This window comes from Borostomias antarcticus (genome assembly GCF_949987555.1).
Source record: "Borostomias antarcticus genome assembly, chromosome: 29".
Classification (NCBI taxonomy): Eukaryota; Metazoa; Chordata; class Actinopteri; order Stomiiformes; family Stomiidae; genus Borostomias; species Borostomias antarcticus.
Window position 1 is genome coordinate 1,539,611 of NC_140262.1, and position 22,632 is coordinate 1,562,242.

General features: G+C 50.3%; 1 protein-coding gene across 2 annotated transcripts in view; it reads right to left on the bottom strand.

The window, feature by feature from the left end:
• Window positions 1-2,441: 2,441 nt before the first annotated feature.
• The window catches only part of ccdc186 (coiled-coil domain-containing protein 186), a 32,160-nt gene continuing 11,969 nt past the window's right edge, over window positions 2,442-22,632 (bottom strand). Inside the window, exons 10-16 of one of the 2 annotated variants that reach the window (XM_084459695.1) lie at window positions 22,374-22,516; window positions 20,668-20,923; window positions 20,163-20,352; window positions 16,724-16,804; window positions 15,425-15,659; window positions 8,655-8,874; window positions 2,442-4,051 (exon numbers count right to left, since the gene is read on the bottom strand). In XM_084459695.1, coding sequence (XP_084315821.1) covers window positions 3,968-4,051; window positions 8,655-8,874; window positions 15,425-15,659; window positions 16,724-16,804; window positions 20,163-20,352; window positions 20,668-20,923; window positions 22,374-22,516 — 1,209 coding nt within the window. In that variant the 3' untranslated portion in view covers window positions 2,442-3,967. Of the gene's footprint in view, window positions 4,052-8,654; window positions 8,875-15,424; window positions 15,660-16,678; window positions 16,805-20,162; window positions 20,353-20,667; window positions 20,924-22,373; window positions 22,517-22,632 lie in introns of both variants that reach the window. The other variant, XM_084459694.1, reaches the window with a different exon arrangement.

A 22,632-nucleotide genomic window follows, 5' to 3' on the forward strand; every position in this document is an offset into this window, starting at 1 on the left:
CTGAACCCTGGTATAAAGGTACAAACTCTGAACCCTGGTATGCAAGGTATAACCCTGAACCCTGGTATAAAGGTATAACCCTGAACCCTGGTATAAAGGTACAAACTCTGAACCCTGGTATAAAGGTATAACCCTGAACCCTGGTATAAAGGTATAACCCTGAACCCTGGTATGCAAGGTATAACCCTGAACCCTGGTATAAAGGTACAAACTCTGAACCCTAAAGTAGGTGCTGATGTCCAACCCTTCCTTTGATAGCAGGTTTTATGTATGATGTGTACGTGACAAATAAATCTGACTTAGTTAGAATACCTTAAGCACAGTTAACGTCTAATTAAAAGACAATTCATTACAAACATGGAGATTACATTTTTGGTTCTCTTATCAGGCAGAGTTGACTAAGCAGGAGTCAAACCTCTGCCAAGTTGGACCAAAGGTGTCATTAGCTCCTCGTTCGACCGGTGGGTGGAAGGAAAGGGCAAGGGTTCGGTATCCCTACTACCAGTATAGGTTTGTTGTATGTATACTGTGCATGGGGCCTGTAATGTCACACATTTGTTTGCACTGTCTAAAAAGAAAACATACCTCATGTCTGTAAATATTTAAAATACATTACCTGCACACCTGATATGGGTGTGGATGTGTGTTGTAGTTGGAAAGATACGTTATTAACTGTATAAAATGGACAAAAAAAAAAAAAAAACTTTCCTACCTGACCTGAATGTTCCGGTCAGTTCTTGTGTCAAATGGAGGGTACATGCAGTGTTGTCAGTTAGTTCAACGGTATAAAATACATGTACAACACAAGACAAGAATGTAGAGAGAAAAAGAGATTGATCTTTTATTCCCTGTCAACACCATATATACAGAATTACTCCAGGATCAGCGTTCCTTGAAAAAAAAACATTTGACCATTGTATAGAATATTATATCTACAAATGTATAATATAATCACAGTTGGAATATTCCAAATTATACAGAGCATTGGTAGCATATCAGACAGCCGACGAGTCAACAGAGAACACAGACATCTTGCTTTAGTCACTTCACATCAATTTTCAAATAGTCAAACAATATCTCTTCATTTTTTGTAAGGTTGGTTGAACATAGCCTACACTCTAGTTTTTCATATTTCTCTTTTGATAGACTTAGAAGTTACCGGCGTCCCAGGCAAATACAGCCTGTCGTTTTTCACTGAACACTGCATTGTTGTTCTTGCAATGTTGTGGTTGTTCTCTGGACAAAACAAGGGCGAGTGTTTTATAATCACGCTTCAAAATGCACAACATGAGGGAAATACATTCACCAGAGAGAGCACTACACCACTAGTTCAAATCACAAATGGGTTTAGTATTGCCACTTCAGAATGACGCGTTCATCCCAGCAGCCTTCAAAACAACTGCCAGGTGTGGAGGCCGGCGGCCCACGCTGTCGGGGCTCGTAGTGCACGATGATGAGAAGTTCGCCAGCCTTTTCAGAATGTTAATGTAATCACGTACAGTAGTTTGTAATTCATTTTCGATTGCTCGGCGCCAAACAGAATACGCCGACGACCCATGGGCTGCGTGTGGACTGATATGTGTCAAGCGGCTGATGCAACATTGGTGTTCAAGGTGTTCAATTCAAGGTTAAGTACGGAAGCGTGTGACTGAAGTGTACTCAAACTAGTGTTGGCCCATAGATACTGTACTTCCCGTGGTCGCCAAGCAACAGAGCATGTCAATTAACTTTCCTTTTTTCAAAACAGAATCGATATCGAGCTCAGGTTGGGGACTGTAGACCTACTGGACAATGTCATGTTCCACCCAGCTCTCTGTAATGTGCACTTGTTCACTTTCAATTGAAGGGGATGGTGTAAGAAACATAGGCAGATACCTAACTTGCTCTTGGACATGCTTACCCCAAACCCATCTGATTCGTATGAACCAATGAGGGACACACACATTCCTCCAAATCAAAGAGAGTGGGCGACTTCCTCACAATAGTTTAGTTTGAATGAATAAATACAGGGACACAAGCAGAAACTAGTACTGTAAGACCGCACTCACAGCTGGTCCTTCATCGGAATGCTGTCTGTGTGTCCTTCATACTGGAGTGTGTATGTATGTGTGTGTGTGTGTGTTTGTGTGTGTGTACATGTGTGTGTACGATAATGCAGCCACGCCTCAGGAAGTTTCATGTTAGTGACTGATATGATATATGTGCACTCCAAACAGCCTGGGTCAGCCACTGTGCTGCAGGTGTGTCAACTCTGATCTCATTCAACATGGAAATGTTGACGCCCGGGCAACAGTCCTCAGGGTCAACACCTTTGACACACACGAGTACGCACGTGCACACAGACAGAAAGACAGACACACACACACAAACGCGCGCACACACACACCTTAACGCAACCCCCCCCCCCACCCCCCCAAACAGTCATGCACACACACAGGCTTACACGCCAGTTAAAGCGCACACACACACACGCGCACACACACACACACACACACACAGGAGAAAGAACCTATAACTACAACAGAATTGCACTTTTACCCCGGATATTTACATAGGCTCATTCCACTGGCTCTCTTCAGATGACGCCATTAAGGATAGCGGTACCCTTCTCCCCCTCAGAGCCGTTTAAACTAGCTACTAACCTCCATGCACTACAGGGCCTGGGTTGTATCACAGATAAAATCAAATAAATAGAAATTTGGCGACTGGACAAAAGAATAAAGAGAAATTAGGTTTGGACATGACCTCCAAAAAGAACAATACTCTAAAATAACATTCAGATTTCATTACAATGTATTTCGAATAAATGGCAAGAACAACGTACAAAATAAATAAATCATGTTCAATCATTGACTGGCAAGTGCAGAGGTGGTCTTTAGTGATACGCAGAATGTAGACTGAACAGGAGAATCCCCACTCGGGGGGGGGGGGGGCACTAAAAACTCAAATTTAACGAAAAATTGGGTGTCAATATTTCAAAAAGAATTCTAGTTATGCTCAAGGGTCCTGTAACATTTCAAATCTAGGTCCTTTGCTACAGGGGCTTCTGGAGTGGGGGGAAACGAGGACATGGTGCAAAGGCATCCAGGGAGTGTGAGCAGCGACGGAGCAGACGTCTAGTTAATGACCCACGCCAGCGGGTCATTAAACAACACGTTCAGCGATTGGCACGAAGGACTTCCGGAGGACAGGGAAGCCAGCATGCTGGCCTGGGCTGTACGCAGACATTAACAAAGCGAAAGAAATCCCTTCGGCACGTAGACACTGGAGGACTTCAAACTCTCCGGCTCGAGGAAGTGCATTAAGATGACACAGAGTTGGTTTGGGACAGGTACCAAATAATTAGCTTCATTGGTTGCCGTTGTTGAATTTCTTTTTTTTTTTTTTGCACAGTTGATTTAACATTGGCATTAGATTGGTGTACAAGTTCATGTATTCTTCTGTTTTTAGTGTTGTTTTTAAGATGGATGTCCAGGATTGTTCATTCCATGGGGTCGGTCTCCTCTCTTGATTGGTCAAACAGGACTGTCCGGCCAACTTGTTTGCTCTAGCGTGAGTCGAATGCACTGCATTTCTATTGGCCAGGAGCATAGTGGGTGAGCTGAATGGAGGTCAGCGCAGCCACCCATTGGTCAGACGATCACACATCCAATCCTATTAGTGATGGAGACGACGTGGACGGACCACTGATTGTTCAGGTGAAGTACTGTAAGCCCCTCCCTCATCGGACAGAAGATGACCTCGTGGGGGTCTTCAAGAAGAACACAGGCGCTACTGGCACTTAAACATTCAAATCGGTCCCTCGTTTAAGGTTCGAGGATGTACAATGGATGCATTTGAGTGTGTGTGTGTGTGTGTGTGTCTCATTTCGAGTCTCGCTGTGGCATAAACATGATGGATGGAGACTCCCCTTATTCCCTCTTCACTTGGTCCAGCACTTCTTCTTCTTCCTGTCATCTGGCACGTGTCACTTCCTTCTCGCCCCATCATCTGGTTCTCTTTGCTGCTTAATAAGTCTCTCGATCTCCGCCCCTAGGGTCTGGAGATTCTCCTGTTGAGAGAGAGCGAGAGAGAGAGAGAGAGGGGGGGGGGGGGGGGAGACAGAGAGAGAGAGAGAGAGAGAGAGAGAAACATTAGGAAACTGACTCATTTAAACAGTATAATATTCTATGTTGGTACGATTCTATGGGAGGTCTCTCAGAGTCGTTCTCTTTCTAGGTCAGGAGACCTGGGACGGAGACAGAAACAGAGCGGGGTGTGAGAAAGAGACGCAGACGAAAAAGGCAATGAAATTAATGAGAAAAGGAGTCAAAGCAAGTTTTTGTGAGCTGGAAAGAGAGAGAAAGACAGAGAGAGAGCACGAGAAAGAGAGAGAGAAAGACAGAGAGAGAGCACGAGAAAGAGACAGAGAAAGACAGAGAGAGAGAGCACGAGAAAGAGACAGAGAAAGACAGAGAGAGAGCACGAGAAAGAGAGAAAGACAGCGAGAGAAAGAGAGAAAGACAGAGAGAGAGAGCACGAGAAAGAGACAGAGAAAGACAGAGAGAGAGAGCACAAGAAAGAGACAGAGAAAGACAGAGAGAGCACGAGAAAGAGAGAGAAAGACAGAGAGAGCACGAGAAAGAGAGAGAAAGACAGAGAGAGCACGAGAAAGAGAGAAAGACAGAGAGAGAGTACAAGAAAGAGACAGAGAAAGACAGAGAGAGAGAGCAGGAGAGAGAGAGAGAAAGACAGAGAGAGAAAGAGAGAGAAAGACAGAGAGAGAGTACGAGAAAGAGAGAGAAAGACAGAGAGAGAGCACGAGAAAGAGACAGAGAAAGACAGAGAGAGAGAGCAGGAGAGAGAGAGAGAGAAAGACAGAGAGAGAGCACGAGAAAGAGAGAGAGAGAAAGACAGAGAGAGCACGAGAAAGAGAGAGAAAGACAGCGAGAGAAAGAGAGAGAAAGACAGAGAGAGAGCACGAGAAAGAGAGAAAGACAGAGAGAGAGAGCACGAGAAAGAGACAGAGAAAGAGAGAGAGCAGGAGAAAGAGAGAGAAAGACAGAGAGAGAGCACGAAAAAGAGAGAGAAAGACAGAGAGAGCACGAGAGACAGAGAAAGACAGAGAGAGAGCACGAGAAAGAGAGAGAAAGACAGAGAGAGAGCACGAGAAAGAGAGAGAAAGACAGAGAGAGAGCACGAGAAAGAGAGAAAGACAGAGAGAGAAAGAGAGAGAAAGACAGAGAGAGAGTACGAGAAAGAGAGAGAAAGACAGAGAGAGAGCGAGAGGGTGCATGGCAGTATTTGTGGCAGGGATTGATGCCCAGCTGCTGTTCTGTCCCCTGAGACTGCTTGATTGCGTCCCCATCCTGGAAGCAGACAGTAATCACCAGCCAGACCCCGGGGGATTCAGAACCACTGCTCTGGAATTCTCCCTCTCGTCCTCCAACATCCTCCAATCACAAGCTGTTCTGCCTCTCGTCCTCTAACCGTACATTCTCCATTCATACGCTGGTCTCCGTCTGGTACCAGGAAATGGGTCAAACCTAGGTCACACAAGGGGGCTCCTCGTGACGTCCTTCTTGGGGACGACCACTGCCACGGCCTACGTTGAACTGGACGATTTTTAACATTTTTTTTTTTCCCTCATTACCCACTAGGGTGAGGGGGTAGTGAGGTCACACTAAGAACTGATACCATGTCTCGTTCAAAGCTATCGAGGCCACCGTTTTCAGCCGTGACATGCCGTTCGCAGGATTGCATTGATCGACAGCGGTAACATTATATATCGTAGCATGCTGCAGCTGTAACATTATATCGTGGCACGCCGTGTCCCACTTCTACCTTGTGTTGCTTAACCCATATACTGGACTGTCTCACTCATGCCGTTTACCTCAAACTGACATGGCCGACATTGTTTTGGAACTCTTTTGAAAGGGAGTTGGCTTGTTGCGTTGAACACTTCCTTTAGAATGTCTACGGACCAATCAAGGCCCTTCTCTTCTCTGAATCCTCCCTTCCCTGGAGGTAGTCCCTGACCTGATATGGTGATGCTGAACGCCGTGAAGTCAGTGGGGATAAGATTACATACCGCTGTGTTTTATAAACAACATCGCTGACCTCGAGGAAGGGTAGAGTAGTAGAAGTGATTAGTAAGCGTGCTGAACACAAGCCTACTTCCTCAACACTACGGTACTGAACACCAGCCTATATCCTGAATGCTAGCTTTATTCCTGCGCTAGTTAGAATGTCTATGTATCAGACAGACTACGGAAAGCTTGGGGCAGGAAGAGCGCTTTTCAACATCACGCAAGGGTTTACATTTCTAGATCTCCAGCGTCATGACTGCAGGGTGTATACTAGTAGCTGATATGTCAGTGGTCTTGAGACTTGTTCGGCCAGACAGACGGAAAGACAGAGGGACAGGACAGACAGACCGATTATGCCGTCTGTCTGTCTGTCTGCCTGCCTGCCTGTCTGCCTGTCTGCCTGTCTGTCTGCCTGACTGTCTGTGTGTCTGCGTGTCTGTCTGCCTGTCTGTCTGTCTGTCTGTCTGCCTGCCTGTCTGCCTGTCTGCCTGTGTCTGTGTGTGTCTGGCAGACATTTGGCATGCCACTGCAGTTGAGAGAGAAAAAAAGACAGTGACAGAGTGACAGAAAAGGACAACTTCATTAAGTGAAGAATGCAAACTGACTGGGATACGCAGAGAGGGAGAACACACTTCATTTAGAAAGAGAGACAATAACTGTCACACACTGTCCAGAAAGACACATTCACAAGGAACTGAAAATGGAATTTAGATAAACAGATGGAGAGAGAGAGTGAGAGAGAGAGAAAAATGGGGAGAGAGAGATAGGGAGAGAGAGAAAGAGAGGGAGAGAGAGAGAGAGAGAGAGAGAGAGAGAGAAATAGTGTAGGGGGAGAGAGAGAGAGAGAGAGAGAGAAAGAGTGAAATAGGAAAAGAGAGAAAGAGTGAAATAGGAAATGAGAGAAAGAGGGAAATAGGAAAAGAGAGAGAGAGAAAGATAAATAGGGGAGGGGGGGCTCTTTCTGTTTTGGCAATGTAAATGCATGTTTACCATGCCAATAACACCCAGGGAGAGAGACAGGAAGTGGTGGCCCCGTGGCGTGGCCTGATGTCACTATGCCAGAGCCCTGTACTACCAAACAGGATTACAGGGTTAGCGCGATAACTTCAGGTTCAAACCTGGTTCATCTGTATCACAAAGGTGGATCACTTTTCACCGTGCTATATCGCCATGGTAACTTATACTGCCGCACTAACCTGCTCCGGGGCAGGTTCCAGATTACGGATCAAAACGTATGAAACACTGCCCGCTGACCGATCAATTATCTTGGAAAATGGCATCGGACATTAAGATCCCATATGGAACTTCAGTGAGCGAATTAAAAAATACTCAGTGTGCAAATGGTGAGGTTTGTTTAGGAAGACTTTTTACAGACCGCTGGAAGGAAAGTTTTTGGCAGTAAGAGCATTTTTTCAACATTTCAAGCAAGTGTTTACATTTCTAGATCACTGGCGTCATGAATGCAGGACACACACAGTACTAGTACCCGATATGTCATTGGTCTTAAGACTTGTTCAGCCAGACAGACAGAAAACAAACAAAAAACAGACAGACCGATGATGCCATCTGTCTGTCTGTCTGGCAGGTGTTGACAACATTTGGCATGCCACAGCAGTTGAGAGAGAAAGAGAGACAGTGACAGAGTGACAGAAAATGACAATTTAATTCAGTGAAGAATGCAAACTGACAGACAGGGATACGCAGAGAGGGAGAACACACTAATTTAGAGAGACAATAACTGTCACACACTGTCCAGAAAGACAAATTCACAATGATCTGAAAAGAGAACAGTGACAGGAAAGTGTGTGTGTGTGTGTGTGTTTTACAAATACAGAAAGAGACAGAGATAAACAGGCAGAGAGTGAAAGAAAGAAAGAGAGAAATAGGGAGAGAGAGCGATAAGGAGAAAGAGAAATAGGGAGAGAGAGGGAGAGAGAGATGGGGAGAGACAGCGATGGGGGAGAGAGAGAAATAGGGAGAGATAGTGAGAGAACAATAAGGGGTTGAGCGATAGAGAAAAATAGGTAAAGAGATAGAGAGAGAAATAAGGAGAGAGAGAGAAATAGGGAGAGAGAGAGAGACAGATATAAATAGGGAGAGAGAGAGAGATAAATGGGGAGGGGGAAACCTCCGTTTCTGTTTACAGACTGACAAAACCTGTCTTTCCCTGATATTAGATACATCTACAGATTGCGGAATGTCAGCTGCTTGAACCCTATTTTTTTTATTGCGTTTACAGTCCCGCAGACTGTAGGCTATGCAGGCAAAGCATTTGCATTTTGCCTCGTTTCATGTAGGCTGTGGGTGATGCGGAGAACATACAAATCATAGTTCATATTTCTATAGTATTGCTCCTCTTGTGTAAAATGCGGTGGATGGTGGTGGTTATGCGTGCTTGCCGTCCACACTATTAGCCCCGTCAGTGTCCAAATATCCACACTAATATCCACACTAACTATTGGTTATTTAGTGCAAATACCTCCCCTTTTACCGTGAACGCGCTCATACCTAGATTGGACCAGCTGGGTGGATTTAACAAGCTGACTTCCCCCTCGGGGAGCCGACGTGGGGTGGGGGGGGACCCACCTTGAGAGTGATGTTCTTCAGCAGCGTGTCCTCCAGGACGGCCTGCAATTTCCTGTTGATCTCCAGCGAGAGGTCGAGGGTCAGGCCGCTGTCGGCCGGGTGGGAGGTGTACAGGGAGGCCATGATGCCCCCCCGCCGGCCCAAGTTGGCTTTGTTAAAGTCCGACGCCTCGGTGGACAGAGCCCCCGTCTCCTCTCTCAGCACGTAACTCTGAATGATCCTGTAGGGGGGGGGGGGGGGGGACATTAGGGTCCGGTTACACATTATACACCAGTATGATCAGACAGCTGCGCTTCATAGGCTCTGAACGACACTCTGCAGGACAATAGAATAGACAGAGCACTCCAGGAGCTCGCTCCATCGCCTCGTTGAGAGGGGTCAGGGAAGAACTTCTACAGCTCACTTATCTGGCCCCTGGGTGATTACTGGTTTTTTGCTTCCCTCTGGAATATGTAGGGGTGGGTCGTATGCCCACCTCCTTTGTTCTCTGTAAAGAGCGTTGTGTTGCCTCAGGGTATGAAATGCGCTATACAAATAAAGCTTTGATTGATTGAAGAGCACGCCTTGCGCCTCCACAGAGGCCCGGCCTAAACGTTCCTTTCTGCGCGCTGATGACGACATAACATGTTCAGGACAGGAGAGCAAACTTCCTGTACGTGTGTTGACTCGTGCGCTCCCGGTTCTGTGTATATAGTAAATAGTCTCTTTACATTGGTGAGTTTGGGGGCGTGTTTGAACGGTGACGGCAGCAAGCTGTCATTTGGGGACTCGTGGCGATCCCGTGTAAACACAGGGAGGGATTCACACTGCTCTGGTGGGGGATCCCCAGCGTGGCGCCGTTCTGAGTCAGTTAGAGGGGTGAAGGTTACTTCTCTAATGAAGCAGGTCACTGCATTAGAGGGGGTTGCCAAGACCCCCAATTAACCCAAATCACCCATTTCATCAGTTATAGGCTATATGTGGCGCGTGCGCATGTGTGAGCGTGCGTGTGTGTGCGTGTGTGTGTGTGTGTGTGTGTGTGTGTGTAACAAAGTCTCAATCTCTCTCTTATTCCTGTTCCTTTCCATCAGATTCTACCCATTCTCTACTCTCTAAAATGTGAAAACATCATAGACAAAGATAAAAGATGTACTCTAAGTAATATCTTTTTTAAATTTAAGTCATCAAGGAAGAGTTAAGAAAGAGATAAGTATTCTGCAAACTTTCTAAGACAGACAATGGACAACCTACTGGTAAAAGCATCTCCAGCCCAACCCAGACATTTCAATAAAATGATAAAATCTTCTAATTGAGTTCTACCTCACTAAAGCCCCCACAGTTATAAAAGCTCATTCACTTGAAAGTGGTTCCATTTGAACCCTCGCTCTGCAGACGATGGTGATTTCAAATCATTACCGGCTCCATTATAGCTGCTCTTTAATATGCAGAGGGAGGAACAACACGTTTTAACAGAGTGAATTGGCTGGGGGGAGGAGGAGGAGGAGGAGGAGGGAGAGGAGAGAGGAGGAGGAAGGGGGGAAGGAGGAGGAAGAGGAGGAGGGTGGAGGAGGGGAAGGAGGAAGAGGAGGAGGAGGGGACAGGAAGAGGAGGAGGAGGGGAAGAGGAGGAGGAAGAGGAGGAGGAGCTAAAGAGAATGTTTGTGATGACGGTGAATAACCATGAATCTATGGTTCTTCCAGGGTGAATCCTGCTCTGTGCTTCATAGCCTTCTCTTCCCTGGTGACATATCTGCAAAAGGTTTCAATAAGACACTAAGATCTGTGTGAATTTCTAATATCCCCTTTCTGCAGGAGAATCAGGGCAAGGCTGTGAAATGATGTAAAGTACCCTGGTTAGGTTGAACCACAGTTTCCTCAGAGAATAATAAAGATGTGTGAATTGATTGATTTCATTCTAAGAGTAGCTTGAGCAAATAATCACGGCCAATCAATGAAAACCGAGCGCCTAATCAATCCAGCAATAAAATGAGTTAGTCCCTCCTCCTTCTCCTCCTTCCCCTCTTCCTCCTCCTCCTCTTCCCCTCCTCCTCCTCCTCCTCTTCCTGTCCCTCCTCCTTCCCCTCTTCCTCCTCTTCCCCTCCCCCTCCTCCTCCTCTTCCTGTCCCTCCTCCTTCCCCTCTTCCTCCTCCTCCTCCTTCCTCCTCTTCCCCTCCTCCTCCGCCCCCTCTTCCTGTCCCTCCTCCTTCCCCTCTTCCTCCTCCTCCTCCTTCCTCCTCCTCTTTCCCTCCTCCTCCTCCTCCTCTTCTTCCTGTCCCTCCTCCTTCCCCTCTTCCTCCTCCTCCTTTTCCCCTCCTCCTCCGCCCCCTCTTCCTGTCCCTCCTCCTTCCCCTCTTCCTCCTCCTCCTCCTCCTCTTCCTGTCCCTCCTCCTCCTCCTACTCCTTCCCCTCCTCCACCCTCCTCCTCTTTCTCCTCCTCCCCCTTCCTCCTCCTCTTCTCCTCCTCCTCCTCCTCTTCCTGTCCCTCCTCCTTCCCCTCCTCCTCCTCTTCCTCCTTCCCCTCCTCCACCCTCCTCCTCTTCCTCCTCCTTCCCCTCTTTCTCCTCTTCCTCCTCCTCCTCCTCCTCCTCCCAGCCAATTCACTCTGTTAAAACATTCACCTCTAGGAAACATTCAAGACAGGTAAGAGTATATAATCCTACTTGTCCAAGCTAGACCGAAAAGGAAATCAAGAACTAATGATTACATACTATAATACACATATGTTTGTAATGCATTACTACTATTGCATTAAATGTTCTGAGCTAGTAAGGTAGACACTACACACACATGCATTAATAATACCAGGATGTGACAGGGAGGATTAGGATAGCAGGGAACACACTGTGAAACAAGCAGAAACAAAATGGATGACTGAGATCACACGACGCAGTCATCTAAACCGCAGCCACTATGAAACACCAGATCTAAAAGCTCAAAAGCATAAGATGATAGCTACTGTATGTGAGCGCTACAATGAAAAAACCACCACCATAAACACACAATCACACCGATGAAGGAAGCCAAAGTGAACATGACTTACCTCAAACTATTTTTTTTGAGGTCCAATCTCAGACCCCATATTCCATCATGATAGTTTTAGTAAGAACACAAAAAAGTGACAACAATTTTACAAAGTAGCTGGATGGTGAGGTGAGACATGCAGGCATGACAGGGGGGAGGGGGGGGGAGGGGGGGGGGGGGCGGAGGCCAGGGAGACGGGCTGGCATATGCTGGAGTATGTCATCTGTGTGTTACTGTGTCTGTGTGTGTGGGTGGGTGTGTGTGTGTGTGCGTGTACGTGAGAGTGAGTGTGTGAGGTGTGTGTGAGAGAGAGAGAGAGAGAGAGAGAGAGGATGTGTGTGAGTATGTGTGATGAATCTGAGCTTGTGTGTACTGTAATTGTGTGTGTGTGTGTGTGTAGTGTAGTGTAGTGTATGTGTGTGTGTGTGTGTGTGTGTGTGTCAGTAGCCGTCCTCCTCCATGTGGAGCGGTGAGGCAGACAGCCAATGAGAGGCTGAGGGCAGGGGCGGCAGCAGGACAAGCGTGGCGAGTGAAAAGCAGCCTCTCAGCGGACACACACACACACACACACACACACACACACACACACACACACACACACACACACACACACACACACACACACACACACACACACACACACACACACACACACACACACACACACACACACACACACACACACACACACACACTAGATCCAGCACAGCTGCCCACACGGCTCGGCCAGCAGGACCTCCAGCGATGAGTCGCCGTTCGTTTCGGCTGAGGGGACAGCGCAACCAGCCGGGAGGGAGGGAGGGAGGGCGGGGCAGCAGCGGCTCAAAACGTTAGGAGCTAGCGAGGGGGGCTGGGAGAGAGAGAGACGGTCTCGGTTCGCCCAGATGTGAGACGCTGCGGAGTGCGCAGTCCCCCAGAATCAGGGCTCCATTTCAGTTACAAACCGCTTCTGAAATCTAACAAGGGCCGCGACCGCAAACGGGTCCCAAGGCGCGGCCGGACAGGATGTAAGAGATAACCTTGGCGGCCGGCTACGCGGTGTCCTGTTAAATCGCTGCTCCGCGATTCTCCACAGTCGGTCTCCACTGACCACGCATGGCTGCTTCTGCTGATGCTAATGCTAATTTGCAGTAGAGATTAGCTTTCTCTCTCTCCCTCTCTCTCTCTCCCTCTCTCCCCCTCTCTCTCACCCTCTCTCTCACCCTCTCTCTCTCCCCCTCTCTCCCCCTCTCTCCCCCTCTCTCCCTCTCTCTCTTTCGTCCCGCTGCACTTACCTCGCCCTTGGCGGCGATAGGACGCGGGGTGTCAGGACGGGTGGGGACAGATGTGACGAGGACGCGGCGGGGGTTTATCAATGGGATGGCTGGTTTACGCCTGGGGAGACCAGAGGGCTTCCTCGGCGGGGATAAATCAGCCCGTTTACCTCGCGGCTGATGGACGAGGTTCAGGTTGTGTGTGCTGTGTGTGTGTGTGTGTGTGTGTGTGTGGTGTGTGTGAGACGGACGCGAGGACAGCGAGCGGCTCAAGGTCTCGGCCGCGTGATGTGTGGGAGAAAACGGCTCTTATTCATCCCCCCTTCTCTCCCTCCCGCTCCCTCCATCTCTCCCTCTCTTCGCGGTCGTCGGCTCCTGGATGTCGTGTCGTCCCGGGGGCCCAGAGAGGAGGAAAAGGACAGATTCACACGGACTGGCTGGTTAAGATTCTCCCCACTTAGCCGAATTAATATGTGCTAAATTAAGCCCGGCCATCGGGGGATCCAGCCTCCATTTCTCCGCTTATGTATTTAGGTTGCGGCTGATGGATCCGATCCAAGCAATAGAAAGAGATGAGAAAGAGAGAGGGAGAGAGAGAGAGAGAGAAAAGAGGAGAAGAGAGAGGGAGAGGAAGGAAGAGAGGAGGAGAGAGAGGGAGCGGACGGATGAGAGAGGAGGGAAAAGAGGAGAGAAGAGAGGGGGAGAGGAAGGGAGGGAGAGGAAAGAGAAGGAGGATGGTGGAAAGGGGGAGAGGAGAGAGGGAGAGGAGGTAAGAGAGGAAGAGGAGAGAGAGGGAGAGGAGGGAAGAGAGAGGAAGAGGAGAGAGAGGGAGAGGAGGTAAGAGAGAGGAAGAGGAGAGAGAGGGAGAGGAGAGAGGAAGGAAGAGAGGGAGAGGAAAGAGAAGGAGAGGATGGTGGAAAGGGGGAGAGGAGAGAGGGAGAGGAGGTAAGAGAGAGGAAGAGGAGAGAGAGGGAGAGGAGGGAAGAGAGAGGAAGAGGAGAGAGAGGGAGAGGAAGGAAGAGAGAGGAAGAGGAGAGAGAGGGAGAGGAGGTAAGAGAGAGGAAGAGGAGAGAGAGGGAGAGGAGGGAAGAGAGAGGAAGAGGAGAGAGAGGGAGAGGAGAGAAGAGAGAGGAAGAGGAGAGAGAGGGAGAGGAGAGAGGAAGGAAGAGAGAGGGAGAGGAGAGAGAGGGAGAGGAGGAAGAGAGAGGAAGAGGAGAGAGAGGGAGAGGAGAGAGAGGGAGAGGAGAGAGAGGGAGAGGAGGTAAGAGAGAGGAAGAGGAGAGAGAGGGAGAGGAGGGAAGAGAGAGGAAGGAAGAGAGAGGAAGAGGAGAGAGAGGAAGAGGAGAGAGAGGGAGAGGAGGGAAGAGAGAGGAAGAGGCGAGAGAGGGAGAGGAGGGAAGAGAGAGGAAGAGGAGAGAGAGGGAGAGGAGGGAAGCGGAGGCAAACAGAGGCAACCTTCCGTGGAATCCATCATTGAATATGGTCCAATCAGAGTCAAGTGTGAGGTCTTATCCATCCAACTCCTGATCCCTGCTGTCTCAGACTCTCTCAGCTCTGTCCATGAATATGGAAGCGGCATCATTAGGATGCTGTGACACATCGCTGCCCCCGGGGCCAGCTGCTAGAAATACCACTGGTAATATGGTTTGTCAGAGGATGGGATGGAGGCGTGTGTACAGTATGTGTGTGTGTGTGTGTGTGTGTGCGCGCGTGCGTGTTTGTGCGCCTGTACGTGCGCGTGTGTGTGTGAGAACGCGTTGGTGAGTGCACACGTGTAGCTTATACATTATGTATGAGTTTAGTTTAGGTGTGTGCATGTCATTCGCAGTGGGCTTTGGTGTGTGTGTGTGTGTGTGTGTGTGTGTGTGTGCGCATGCGTCTATATGCCATGAACGCCGTCCGATTCCTGCGTCTGGTGAACAGATTGCAAGTCTGTGAAGACCCAGAGCGGGTAGAGGAGGAGAGGATGACCCGCCAAGCGCTCCTCCCACAGCCGTCAACACAACAGTCTCTGAGGAACCCCCCCCCCCTCGGAACCCCCCCTCAGAACACGCAGAGTAGCGCCGCGGTGTCCCGACGCAGAACCCTGACAGCCTGCGAGAGAGAGAGAGAGAGAGAGAGAGAGAGAGAGTGCGAACGAGAGAGAGAGCGCGAGAGAGAGAGAGAGAGAGAGAGCACGAGAGAGAGAGCGCGAGAGAGAGAGCGAGAGCGACAGAGAGAGACCGGAGCCAGGGAGACGCCGCGTTTCAAACTCTTCTTTTCGTTGCTGCCATTAACACCGAGCATCGGGAACTGAATCCCTCAGCCAGCTAGCTCGTCCGTAGCATCTGGCGGGTTTCACAGGCTATGTTCCGGTATAGCTATGATTTACGGGACGCCTTACGCGTGACTGCGTGACTCTCGGAGCACATTCGGCTGCAAAAATGTTCCGTCCGGCAATATCTGTGCACGTCGGGTTGACAAAAAAAACGTCAATGTCTCCCCCCTCCTCCCGCTCCTCCATCTCTCCTCCACTCACTTGGTCTTCTTGCGGATCTCCTCCACCAGCTGCTTGATGTGATCCTCCAGGAACTCGATCTTCTCCTGCTTGCGCGCCTGGGCCTTCTGGAGGCGCACGATGCGCTCCACCAGCACCGCCTTGTCCACCTCGGGGAAGCTGTCCACCGGCGCCGGGGGGCCTGGCTGGCTCTCCGGGGAGCGCTCCTCCACGCCGCCGCCTCCTCCTCCCCCGCCATGACGAGCGTTCAAAGAACCTGGGGGGGGGTGGAGGGAACATTGACGTTTTAGACAAATGACTGTTCTGCATTGTGTTCTCTAGCTTGTTTTTATTTGTTCTCCCACTCATCCGTCACTGTCATCGTGTTCTTTTGTCGCGAGACACGACGGTGAGTGTCTGACGAGGAGGAGGAGTCCAATTAAACGTTGACGTGCGCCCAAAGCTCTGAAGGCGTACGTTTCCTCGTTTCCTGTCATAGTCTGCGCTCTCGTTTTTTTTGTTTTTTGCAAAGGAACTCTGACAGAAGTGTGTGTGTGTGTGTGTGCTGGTGTACCTGGGGGACTGACAGAAGTGTGTGTGTGTGTGTGTGTGTACCTAGGGGACTGACAGAAGTGTGTGTGTGTGTGCTGGTGTACCTGGGGGACTGATTAGTGTGTGTGTGTGTGTGTGTGCTGGTGTACCTGGGGGACTGACAGAAGTGTGTGTGTGTGTGTGTGCTGGTGTACCTGGGGGACTCAGACAGAAGTGTGTGTGTGTGTGTGTGTGTGCTGGTGTACCTGGGGGACTGACGGAAGTGTGTGTGTGTGTGTGTGTGTGTGTGTGTGTGCTGGTGTACCTGGGGAGCTCTGACAGCAGGAGGGGTGTGTGTGTGTGTGTGTGTGTGTGTGTGTGTGTGTGTGTGTGTGTGTGCTGGTGTACCTGGGGGACTGACGGAAGTGTGTGTGTGTGTGTGTGTGTGTGTGTGTGCCGGTGTACCTGGGGAGCTCTGACAGCAGGAGGTGTGTGTGTGTGTGTGTGTGTGTGTGTGTGTGTGTGTGTGTGTGTGTGTGTGTGTGTGCCGGTGTACCTGGGGAGCTCTGACAGCAGGAGGGGTGTGTGTGTGTGTGTGTGTGTGTGTGTGTGTGTGCCGGTGTACCTGGGGAGCTCTGACAGCAGGAGGGGTGTGTGTGTGTGTGTGTGTGTGTGTGTGTGTGTGTGTGCTGGTGTACCTGGGGAGCTCTGACAGCAGCGTGTGTGTGTGTGTGTGTGTGTGTGTGTGTGTGTGTGCTGGTGTACCTGGGGAGCTCTGACAGCAGGAGGGGTGTGTGCTGGACCGTGTACCTGACGAGCTGGAACGGCTGCCCATGCTGCTGACTTCCCGGTCACAGCCTCCGTTCTCCGCCTGGTCCAGCCTCTTACGGGCTGGGGGGGGAGGGGGGGGGGGGGGGGGGCAGAAACGGGAACATGTAACGGCTGACCATTCACAGACTGACACACACAGCTACTGCGTGTGCATACAGTTTAGCACACACACACAAGCGCAAACACACATACATACACGCACGCACGCACGCACACACACACACACAGACAGACTGACAATCGTCTAATTCCACTGATGGTCGTGCTCCTTGAAAGCGGAGCAATGACAGCGCTATCTCCCCAGTGAATCCCCATCTGCCCTGCGTGTCAACTGCATTACAACTAAAAGCTTCTCCAGCCAAGGGACACAAGCACAACACAAATGCACGCACGCACGCACACACGCACGCACACACGCACGCGCACACACGCACGCACACACACACACACACACACACACACACATTTCTATACTGCCCAGGAAGAAGCAGTGAAGAGAGACAGACAGAGAGAGAGAGAGAAAGACAAAGAGCGCAGAAAGAGGGAGAAAGAGAGAGAGAGAACAAGGGAGGGAGAGAGAGAGAGAGAGAGGGAGAGAGAGAGAGAGAGAGAGAGGGAGACGGAAAGAGACAGAAAGAGAGAGAGAGAGAGAGCTAGAGAGGCTCTAAAAATAACTCCACCCCACGCCTTGCCCACAGATATGACAATGGGTCCATTGGCGCTCCGCTCCTTCGCCTTCCTCCCGTCTCTCTCTCTCCCCCTCTCTCTCTCTCCGCCCCCCAGCATGCCCTCTCCATCTCCTCCTCTCCCCATCCGTCTCTCTCAACCCCTCCAGCACCAGCAGCCACAGACTCTAGTCTAGCCTCTAGCCTCCCCACACAGACTCTAACCTAGCCTCCCCACACAGACTCTAGCCTAGCCTCCCCACACAGAATCTAGCCTAGCCTCCCCACACAGACTCTAACCTAGCCTCCCCACACAGACTCTAGTCTAGCCTCCCCACACAGACTCTAGTCTAGCCTCCCCACACAGACTCTAACCTAGCCTCCCCACACAGACTCTAACCTAGCCTCCCCACACAGACTCTAGTCTAGCCTCCCCACACAGACTCTAGTCTAGCCTCCCCACACAGAATCTAGTCTAGCCTCCCCACACAGACTCTAGTCTAGCCTCCCCACACAGACTCTAGTCTAGCCTCTCCACACAGACTCTAGTCTAGCCTCCCCACACAGACTCTAGTCTAGCCTCCCCACACAGACTCTAGTCTAGCCTCTCCACACAGACTCTAGTCTAGCCTCCCCACACAGACTCTAACCTAGCCTCCCCACACAGACTCTAGTCTAGCCTCCCCACACAGACTCTAGTCTAGCCTCCCCACACAGACTCTAACCTAGCCTCCCCACACAGACTCTAGCCTAGCCTCCCCACACAGACTCTAGTCTAGCCTCCCCACACAGACTCTAGTCTAGCCTCCCCACACAGACTCTAGTCTAGCCTCCCCACACAGACTCTAGTCTAGCCTCCCCACACAGACTCTAGCCTAGCCTCCCCACACAGACTCTAACCTAGCCTCCCCACACAGACTCTAGTCTAGCCTCCCCACACAGACTCTAGTCTAGCCTCCCCCCACAGACTCTAGTCTAGCCTCCCCACACAGACTCTAGTCTAGCCTCCCCACACAGACTCTAGTCTAGCCTCCCCACACAGACTCTAGTCTAGCCTCCCCACACAGACTCTAGTCTAGCCTCCCCACACAGAATCTAGTCTAGCCTCCCCACACAGACTCTAACCTAGCCTCCCCATACAGACTCTAACCTAGCCTCCCCATACAGACTCTAACCTAGCCTCCCCACACAGACTCTAACCTAGCCTCCCCACACAGACTCTAGCCTAGCCTCCCCACACAGACTCTAACCTAGCCTCCCCACTCAGAATCTAGTCTAGCCTCCCCACACAGACTCTAACCTAGCCTCCCAACACAGACTCTAACCTAGCCTCCCCACACAGAATCTAGTCTAGACTCCCCACACAGAATCTAGTCTAGCCTCCCCACACAGACTCTAGCCTAGCCTCCACACACAGACTCTAGTCTAGCCTCCCCACACAGAATCTAGCCTAGCCTCCCCACACAGACTCTAGTCTAGCCTCCCCACACAGACTCTAGTCTAGCCTCCCCACACAGACTCTAGTCTAGCCTCCCCACACAGACTCTAGTCTAGCCTCCCCACAGACTCTAGCCTAGCCTCCCCACACAGAAGCTTAACACATGACGTTCAAAGACGGTCACCTCTGTGGAATATGACCACGTGACTGGATAAGCCAGCAGGAGAATGGAGGACACCCTCTAGAGAGATTGATATCCGGCAACGGGCCGATTCTGACCTTGTCTCAGCCACTGTGACCTTGCTGAATGTGGGACTGTAGGTACGTGCCTGACTGGGGAAGGACTAACAAAGGCAAAGCCTGATAGCTTGTCATTTGTGTTTGGTTAGAATATGGTTACGTTTCTCGTGACTGCCGTTTGGCTCGATAAAAGGGAAGAGTCTTAAAGGATAAGGACACTATTTCATGTTTAGCCATATTCCTGGCTTCCCTGGCATGTATCTGACTAGTACAGGTTAAAATATTTATGTTAATAATAACAATAACGTCGGCGCGCGCACCCTGGCTCGTTGCTACTGTAGCTATGGGCACACTCGAAAAACTCTAAAGTATGATATACGTGGATTTCAAGTTCAGGAATTCCATGGTTTATGCTTCCAAGCTCTGAAGTCGTCCTGTAAACACCATAGGTCCTTTCGCCTCTGCATTTCGAAAGTACTAATTTCACCAAACATACAATAGCCTTCACGCTGTAAACCTCCACACAATTCAGATTCGGATGAATTTCGCAGAGGTTTACAGTGTGAAGGGATGGCTGTTGTTTGTTCGGTGAAATTAGTACTGTTTACAAGTTACTGTTGTTCTGAAATGCAGAGGCGAAAAGACCTATGGTGTTTACAGGACGACGACTGTACTGCACAAAACAGAAATATTTGAACCTGTACTAGTCAGATACATGCCAGGGAAGCCAGGAATAGGGCTAAACATGACATTCAGTTACCTTATCCTTTAACGGTTCACTGCTCGGTTGGTCAACTTAATTATCCTGCGGTTGGTTCCTAACCATACAGTACGTCTGCTGCTTAGTGATCACATGGTCAGTTTTTGACCTTGCGTTAGCTGCTTAGATGTAACATAATCAGTTTCGGACCTTGCGTTAAGCCAAATGCTTAGTTATAATACGCTTCTGACCTTGAGTTAGCCAACAGCTTGGTTTTAATATGGTCCGTTTCTGACCTTGTGTTAGACGCTTAGCTGTAATAACCTCTGACCTCGAGTTGGCTGAATGTTAGTTGTGAAGCGGTCGGTCTCTGACCTTGCGTCAGCTGCTTGGTCAGGTCCTTGATGTTGGCCGCCTGCTTCCTCTTCTGGGTGGTCAGCTCGTCGCGCAGCTCCTCCACGCGGGTGTTGAGGCGCGCCGTCTCCTCCTGCAGCGCCGCCCTCTCCTCCTGCAGCGCCTGGACCTCCCCCCGCCGCTGAGACTCCTCCCTCCTCAGACACTCCGTCTGCACAACGGAGGAGGGCGGGGGGGGGGTCGTGAGGGGGGGGACACGTACTTCGGTCGAACGGGGCTGATGGCGTCAGGTCATTGGGACGGTTTGATACGACAGTTGAAAGTAAATAAATAATAATAATCTGATCTAGTGTAGCCGTACAGCTGTTGTGGCTAAGCAGGAAGTGGTACGGTTTAAACGCCGTCATTTACAACGCTGGCTTCAACGAGCGAGTCACGGTGCCGTAACGGGAACGCGCCGTGCAAGCGGCGGCGAAGCTTGACCGCCACCCCCCGTCCGTCCGTCCGTCAGAAGGCGGGTCCTCACCTGGTTGGCCAGCGCCCTCTGGGTCTCCTCCAGCCGGCCCTGCAGGTCCCGGGAGGCGGAGCCTAGGCGGTCGAGGCGAGCCTGCAGCCCGTTGCTCTCCGCCTGCAGCTGGGCGTTCTTGCTGGTCAGCTTCTCCGTGAAGCCCAGGAGCTCGGCCTCGCGCGTCCGGCTGCCCTGGATGTCCCGGTGGAGGTCGACGATCTGGGCGTCCAGGCCGTCCACCACCTCGCGCAGCGCCGCCGTCTCTTGTTCATCGCTGGGGGGGAGAGGGGGACGGGGGACGAGGCGCGGAGACGCGGGCGGTGAGCGAGTGAGGTGGACAGAAGCACGCGCTCGGTGTGAGACCATAACATTACGGTTACATCAGACATTTAGCTGACGCTTTTATCCAAACTAATTGCATTTATCGTAGGAAAAGCCAGTGTACTACTACTTGCCAGAACTCACAAGTGCATCTCTTTCTAAAACAAGTGACTTAAGAGCATAATCTAGTGCTGAAGGCAAAGTGCAAGAATAGCAACCACACAGACCACACAAATACATGCGCTCGCGTAAAGCATCCATGAAACGCCCACTAGGATCCAACAAGCGTGTCTTATAATAAGGTTTTAACACATAAATGCCAATCTCAAACTGTGTGTTTTGGGGTTTTTTTATCATATTTTTTTAGGGCTTTTCAGCTTTAATGGGACAGGACAGTTGAGAGAGACAGGAAACGTGGGAGAGAGAGAGGGGAGGACATGAGGCACAGGACCCGAGCCGGGAATCGAACCCGGGTCCGCAGCGCAAAAGGACTAGCATTTATATGGGGCGCGCCTTACCCGGTGAGCTACAGGGGCGGCCCCTCAAACTGTGTTTTGCGGTTTTACTGGACTCTACAACAATATCCAACAGCATCAGCCGGCCTGAAAACTGGAGAGAGTCCAACTGAGGGTCAATTAATTGTTCTTATTTCTCATTCCTCTGCAGCTCCCTCCTCTCCCGGGTTCAATTAGTTCTCGACCTAGCTGGCAGAGCTCTGACAGATGGGGAAAGTAGGCCACATATTCAACTTATAACGTATAATTCAAAGTCTTAGGTCAATACTGCCTTACCCCCTTTCTGGTTCTGTCTCGACCAATCAGGACGTGGACAGAACCGGACCCCCACGCTGGAGGATTGACACTCGTTCGCCACAAGGTCACAGAGGGGGTCATTGGTCAAGCTACTGTAATGCAGCATTTGTGTGTAATGCTACTAAATAATTCCCATGTTGGCGAGTGTGTACATGTCAATAATGTGACCACACATGCTTTGGTATGCACATGCATGTGTGTGTGTGTGTGTGTGTGTGTGTGTGTGTGTGTGTGTGGCAATAGTAAACTCCCACACTAAGGATTCCTCATTAGTGATATTCTCTGTGACTGACTTGCACAGCGAGTGAATTTCTCTACAATTCCCAACCATGTCCCAGGGCCAGATCTACACATCCCAGAATACCCAGCACCCCCCTCTCCACTCAGGCTCAGACCAGACTTCAATTATGTAGCGTTAGATGTGGAAAGCGCACTCGATTTGTGCCGATATGCCCTGACGAGAGCAGCCTCTGTTAGTCATCACTTAAATACTGTATGAGGGGCAGACACTAATTTAGATTGAGTGATAACGAGCGTGTGTGTGTGTGTGGGTGTGTGTGTGTGTGTGTGTGTGTGTGTGAGTGCGCTCACCGTTGGTGCTGCTCCTCCAGGCTGGTAATCTCTCCCAGCTTGTCTCGCTGCCTCTGAATCTCGGCCTTCTGCCTGTTGATGATCTCTCTGTACTTGGAGAGCTCGTCCTCCCAGCGTGGCCTCTCCTCCTCCAGGCACTTCAACTTTGTAGGAAGCACGCACACGCACACACACACACACACAGACACACACAGACACACAGACGCACACAGACACACACAGACACACACACAGTGAATACAATGAATGATAGCAGCAC